Source organism: Symphalangus syndactylus, chromosome 3 (assembly GCF_028878055.3).
Source record: "Symphalangus syndactylus isolate Jambi chromosome 3, NHGRI_mSymSyn1-v2.1_pri, whole genome shotgun sequence".
Lineage (NCBI taxonomy): Eukaryota > Metazoa > Chordata > Mammalia > Primates > Hylobatidae > Symphalangus > Symphalangus syndactylus.
This window is the reverse complement of record NC_072425.2, coordinates 138,299,036-138,305,035: the sequence shown is the minus strand read 5'-3', so window position 1 is coordinate 138,305,035 and position 6,000 is coordinate 138,299,036. Positions and strand designations below refer to the sequence as shown.

Below are 6,000 nucleotides of genomic sequence, written 5' to 3'. Positions count from 1 at the left end.
TGTTGCTCAGGCTGGTCTCAATATCCTGGGCTCAGGTGATCTGTCTGCCTGGGTCTCCCAAAGTGCCAGAATTATAGGTATAAGCCACCACACCTGGCCTGGGGTTTTCTGTTGTGGCATTACAACCAGGTTTATCCTGATGGTAGATATGTGAAGGATGCCAACCAAGCGAGAAAACCAAAAGCCAAGAATGAAAGTGTGGCAAAAAGGATTTCAAGTAAAAAGCTTTAAGAAAAAAAAACTAGAATTTTTAATCGAGGAATTTCCAATGACTTTAATATGGGAATCAATAAAGAGGTGTTGTCAAGTAAGTAATACACCATTTCCTCCTCATATGTTTTCAGTTAAAATTCATCTAAAAAGGCAGGTGTGGTGGCTCACGCCCATAATCCCAGCACTTTAGGAGGCCAAGGTGGGTGGGTTGCTTGAGCCCGGGAGTTCGAGACCAGCCTGGGCAACATAGTAAAACCTCATCTCTACTAAAAATATAAAAAATTAGCCTGGCATGGTGGTGCATGCCTGTAGTCACAGCTACTAAGAAGGTTGAAGTGGTAGGATCACTTGAGCACAGGAAGTCGAGGCTGCAGTGAGCCAAGATCATGCCAATAGACTCCAGCCTTGGCAACAGGAGTGAGACCCTGTCTCAGGGAAAAAAAAAAAAAAAATTCACCTAAGGATCTCAGGTAAAACCATAAATGAGATATTATTGTATTCAACTCATAATCTGTTTGATTTCAAAAGCCTAAACCTTTAATGGTGTGAATGGAAATGGTGCATAAGCTCAACTGAATCCTCCGATCTTGAAGTATGGGATAGTATGGAATCCAGGTTTTCATGCAAACAAAGAACACACACTTAGGCAGGGCGCAGTGGCTCACACCTGTAATCCCAGCACTTTGGGAGGCTGAGGCAGGCAGATCACGAAGTCAGGAGATTGAAACCATCCTGGCTAACATGGTGGAACCCCGTCTCTACTAAAAAAATACAAAAAACTAGCCGGGCTTGGTGGTGGGTGCCTGTAGTCCCAGCTACTCTGGGAGGCTGAGGCAGGAGAATGGCGTGAACCCAGGAGGCAGAGCTTGCAGTGAGCCAAGATTGCGCCACTGCACTCCAGCCTGGGCGACAGAGCGAGACTTCATCTCAAAAAAAAAAAAAAAAGAACACACACCTAACATTCATTTCTAACTTGCTGGGGAAGAAGTACTGTGTCTCAGCTAGAATAGACAATGGCTTGACTCCTTAATCCATCTCAGTGCTCAGCATTTTCCCCAAAGATCTTAAGATGTCCAAGCAGAAGCACATATTTTTCTCCATCAATAACAGTTGTCCGCTTAGCTGCATAGCATGTGTGACTGCTGAGATAAGCTAGAATGTGTTGACTCTCCCAGGGGGCTGGGAGAACAAAACAGCTCAGTGCACACTCAGTCTACACCGCACTTCTTCAGCCCAGTGACAGTGTGATGCCAGTGCTTTGACATACAAGACAATGGCCATTTCACCCACACTCATGTTCAAGAACACTAAGCATTTTTGCTCAGCTTTGCAGAGTTCCCAGAAAAATACAAAAACGCTATCCGTTTAAATCCAAGACAACTTCAAAATAAACCTGACGTGGGTTTGACTTTGTTTTTGCCCTTAAAAAGCAAAGCACTCCAGGGATATACTTAGCAGGCCCTCCATTTTGTAGTTAATTATAGCAGATACGTGTTTGTGTGCTTCCCTTCTACACCGTACCTTAATGCTCTCCTAATGCTCTGTAAGTACACATGAACAATATAATGGCGCATTAACGTTCTGGCCAACAGTGCCTTCCTGGTCCAATTGCTGCTACTTCTTAAAAAAAAAAATTCATGGCATGCTATTTAGTGTACAAAGCTTAACATCAATAAGAATGATTCCAGCCACCAAGTAATGAGAATACTTGAACACAAAGTTTATTTAAGGATAAAACACATTAAAAAGTATTTGGTTGATTTGTAAAAAGAGAAGGGATTGGGTTCGAGGGGGTAGGAGAGTGGGTGGGGTTCCCCAGGTCAACAGTATCCCCAGTGGCCAAAGCTGCCATGGCAAGGTTGAAGGACACAGTAGGTGGAGAAGCGCCTCAGAGACAGGACACGTGCGTAACATAGATCGGACACTTCCAAACGCCAGCAAGATTCCTTAGAGGGAGTCAAACCTTCCAGTCACCACTTCAAAATCGTTCCAACAGGCCCTCTCTCTGTAAAAAACTGTGATCCAGAAATAGCACTGGCTTGACAGATTTCTCTGGTCAGATTTCCAGTCACATTTCTCTAACCAGAATATTTTTCCTTTACTGTTTTTTCATGTGAACCAAAGTTTCTAGTGACAACTATTTGGGAATTTTACACAAGAGATATACTTTCCGTAACTGGCTTGTAGAAGCCCCGTTTTGTACTCTGAAAGAGGAGCTTGGATGGTCGCTGGTTTCTGGACCTTGGACCATTGGAGGCAGGTGGCATCATTTTGAGATGCTGGACGCTTTCAAATAGGTTTTGACTTAAGGGCACACACTTTTTATCCTACAGGGAGTTGAAGTAAGTAAATTACAGTACTTTATATAGCAACCTTGAGTTAATTATGAGGTTGTGCCTGATTTATAGACAAAATGCCATAATAAAATCTGGATCATGATGAGAAGAAGTGTCCAGACTTGAAGTTCGATTGAAGAATCAGAGGCTGTAAACAGAGAGGAACACAGTAAGCCCTACAGGGTGAAAAAATACCTGTTTGATAGGGATCAGACATCTTTGCAGCACTCAGCTAAAGAAAGGAAACTTCATCGCCAAGAACCCATTTTACCCAAATGGCCCTAAGGCAGCAAAGTAGCAGAATTAATCCAATCTTTAAGAGAGTCCTACTTTGGGAGGCCAACGCGGGCAGATCATGAGGTCAGGAGTTTGAGACCAGTCTGACCAATATGGAGAAACCCCGTCTCTACTAAAAATACAAAAATTAGCCGGGCGTGGTGGCGTGTGCCTGTAGTCCCAGTTACTCCGGAGGCTGAGGCAGGATAATCACTTGAACCTGGGAGGCAGAGGTTGCAGTGAGCCGAGATCATGCCACTGCACTCCAGCCTGGGCGACAGAGCAAAACTCCATCTCGAAAAAGAAGAGAGTCCTGCCAACCTCGTAAGAGGTCAGGGAAGCCATATGCTGAGGCTTGTTTGCTGGAGGAAGCATCCCAATCCCAACCTTAGCCCAAGTAGACTTGGCAGCCAGATGTAGGCCAATATATGGTCCTTAAAATTGGCTGGATAACTTGTTTTTTTAAATTACCTTTATATTTTAGATGAAAGAGCAAGGTTTTGTTGTTGTTGTTGTTGTTTGTTTGTTTAATGGCCCTAGAATTCCTTGGGCATGTTCCCCATCTTTCCTTCTTAATTTCTGGAGTTTTCGAGGGAGAGTTGCTGACCGAGTGGCCTTCAAATCTGAATTTCTCCTTCTGGTGGTAAAGAACCTCCCATGTCCCCCAGCTGCCTGCCCCAGGGTAGAAGAGTGTCTACCTCTGCAGCTCTTGCCGTCCTCCTGCAGGGTTCCTGTTACACAACTGCAGAGAGGCCCGTCCACCCGGCTCGTGCAAATCTGCTCACACCCTCCATTGTCCTCACACCAGTCCAGCCCTACAAAAGAGTAGGTAGGAAGATTAACTACAGACAGTTCAACCCTTCCACTGGTATCGAAGGGAAAGGCTTTAAAAAGAGAGGAGGACAGGCTGGGCGCGGCGGCTCACGCCTGTAATCCCAGCACTTTGGGAGGCTGACGGGTGGATCACGCGGTCAGGAGATCGAGACCATCCTGGCTAACACGGTGAAACCCCGTCTCTACTAAAAATACAAAAAAAATAGCCGGGCGTGGGGGCGGGCGCCTGTAGTCCCAGCTACTCGGGAGGCTGAGGCAGGAGAATGGCATGAACCCGGGAGGCGGAGCTTGCAGTGAGCCGAGATGGCGCCACCGCACTCCAGCCTGGGCGACAGAGAAAGACTCCGTCTCAAAAAAAAAAAAAAAAAAAGAGGAGGACGAAGAAAACCTCAATGCCATTGTTGAATGTTTATAAGTAAATGAAAAGATGTCTTTAAGGAAGCAGGCGATGTTCTCAAACCGGTGTCCCCAACACCAGCCTCCTTGTCCACTGGACCCACATCAGAGGCGAAACACGTCTGAGCCTTCAAATCCCGTTGTTTTAATAATTTAGGGCGTGTTTTAGAGAACATACATACTTTTTCTCCTAATAGGTCCCACTGAAATGATCTGTTCTTTGGGTTCTTTTGTGTAATCGGTGGCAATCCTGGAATTTTGTGGGCAGGTCTGCAAGACAGAATACCAGGGGGAAAATTCCACACAATTAAGCTGATAACTTATTCTTCACCATGTTTTCACCTCTAAAAGAGGCAGTGGCTCTGGCCTCAAGCATTATGGCTGCTCAGATTAATTAGAACCAATGCATTCTTGATCATTGAATCCACTGGGACTCTAGGCTGTATGTTGAACAGAATGAAACACACTCTCCACACTGGAATTAGTACTTTTCCTTTTCAAAAATCTCTCCTTCATTTCTGATTGATCCACACTGGAATTAGATTCAAAGAAGCTCCCTGCCCAGGCATAAGATTGCTGTGTCTCATCAGACACTAATGTATGCAGTATCATCTGTAAGTTGCTCTGACCATAATTCACATCTTGATTCTGCAAACATGGTGTAAGCATAAAGTTGCAATGTTAAAGGCTAGGGGCCAGGTATCGGTGCAATCAAATCTTAAGGACCCAGCCTGTAAGTGGTGGAGGTGGAAGCCTGGCACAGAAGAGATAATTGGTTTGCTACCTCATCCCTCACCCCCTCCAGAGTCCTGATGTAGAACAGGTGAGCTGCAGGACACCTGGATACATTGTATCCTGAGCTCAAGAGCTTGGTTCTGTAGTGGAGTGGAACTTGGTCCAATGGTCATTAGAGTCAGGCCGCCTGGCTCCTTGAGACTCTAGTGCAGTGGTTCTCAATCAGGCCAAATGGCAACATCTGGAGACATTTTGGGTGTTGAAACTGGGGGAAGATGTGATTGGTACCCATGGGTAGAGGTGAGGGATGTTGTTAACATCCTACAGTGCACAGAACAGTCCTTCGCAACCAAGAATTATTCAGTCCAAAATGTCAACAGTGCCGAGCTTTGAGAAACCCTAGTCTAGCGTTAAGCCAATGACTGGTTGACAATTCAGAGATAGAAGAGTAAATAGATATATTTCCCCGTGTTCTCTCTCACTGTCCCATCAAAGATGACTGTCCACCCCAAGCATCTACGGATGATTCCAGTCCGGTCACCTGGCATTCACGATCCTTATGTTGGGAAACCGAGACAGTGAGAAATAAGGCTAAGCACTTTGTTTTCACACTCTCACTTACGATTTTACAGGAGTACTTTTCTGAGTCGCAGAGTGACACTGCACAGTGAAGGTGAACTTCGTCATAATCCCCTATAAATTTAAAGACGGTGACGTGAAAGCGACAGGTCAGGGAGACTGCATTCTCCTCGATGCCAATGGTGTTATCTTTGAGGTTCTGACACCTATTCAGAAAAAATAATGGAATCTTTGCTTCACATGTTTTCCTCTTACACTTTAATCCTCATCTTCATTTCAAAATTTCACTTTTCACATAAAACCACCATAAATGGCAGAAATGCCTTTACATTTGAAAGTGACCTCTGGACTGCACGGGCTTGTCATTTGTTATCACTCCCTCATGTTTTTATAGTTTGTTTTGAAACATCAAACACCACCTTGAATTAGTATCCTAACTGCAACTAAAAACAAAACGACTGCAGGGACCACATTCAATTTCCCCACGCTTCAGTTTCTCATTCCGCCCCCTCATAATATTGTGTTCTACCGATATCAATTTAATAAACACAAGATTCATTCTTACTTCTTCTGTACTTTCTTCAGTTAATTATCAATGTTGGCAAGGGCCCCTGACTCAAACCCTGTTGGG

At 44.7% G+C, this 6,000-nt stretch overlaps 1 protein-coding gene across 2 annotated transcripts in view; it reads right to left on the bottom strand.

The window, feature by feature from the left end:
* Positions 1-1,912: 1,912 nt before the first annotated feature.
* TECTA (tectorin alpha) overlaps positions 1,913-6,000 on the bottom strand; it is an 84,757-nt gene continuing 80,669 nt past the window's right edge. For both annotated transcript variants that reach the window (XM_055273503.2, XM_055273504.2), the window contains exons 20-23: positions 5,413-5,575; positions 4,238-4,325; positions 3,524-3,640; positions 1,913-2,697 (exon numbers count right to left, since the gene is read on the bottom strand). In XM_055273503.2, the coding sequence (XP_055129478.1) occupies positions 2,597-2,697; positions 3,524-3,640; positions 4,238-4,325; positions 5,413-5,575 (469 nt within the window). In that variant the 3' untranslated portion in view covers positions 1,913-2,596. The remainder of the gene's footprint in view (positions 2,698-3,523; positions 3,641-4,237; positions 4,326-5,412; positions 5,576-6,000) is intronic.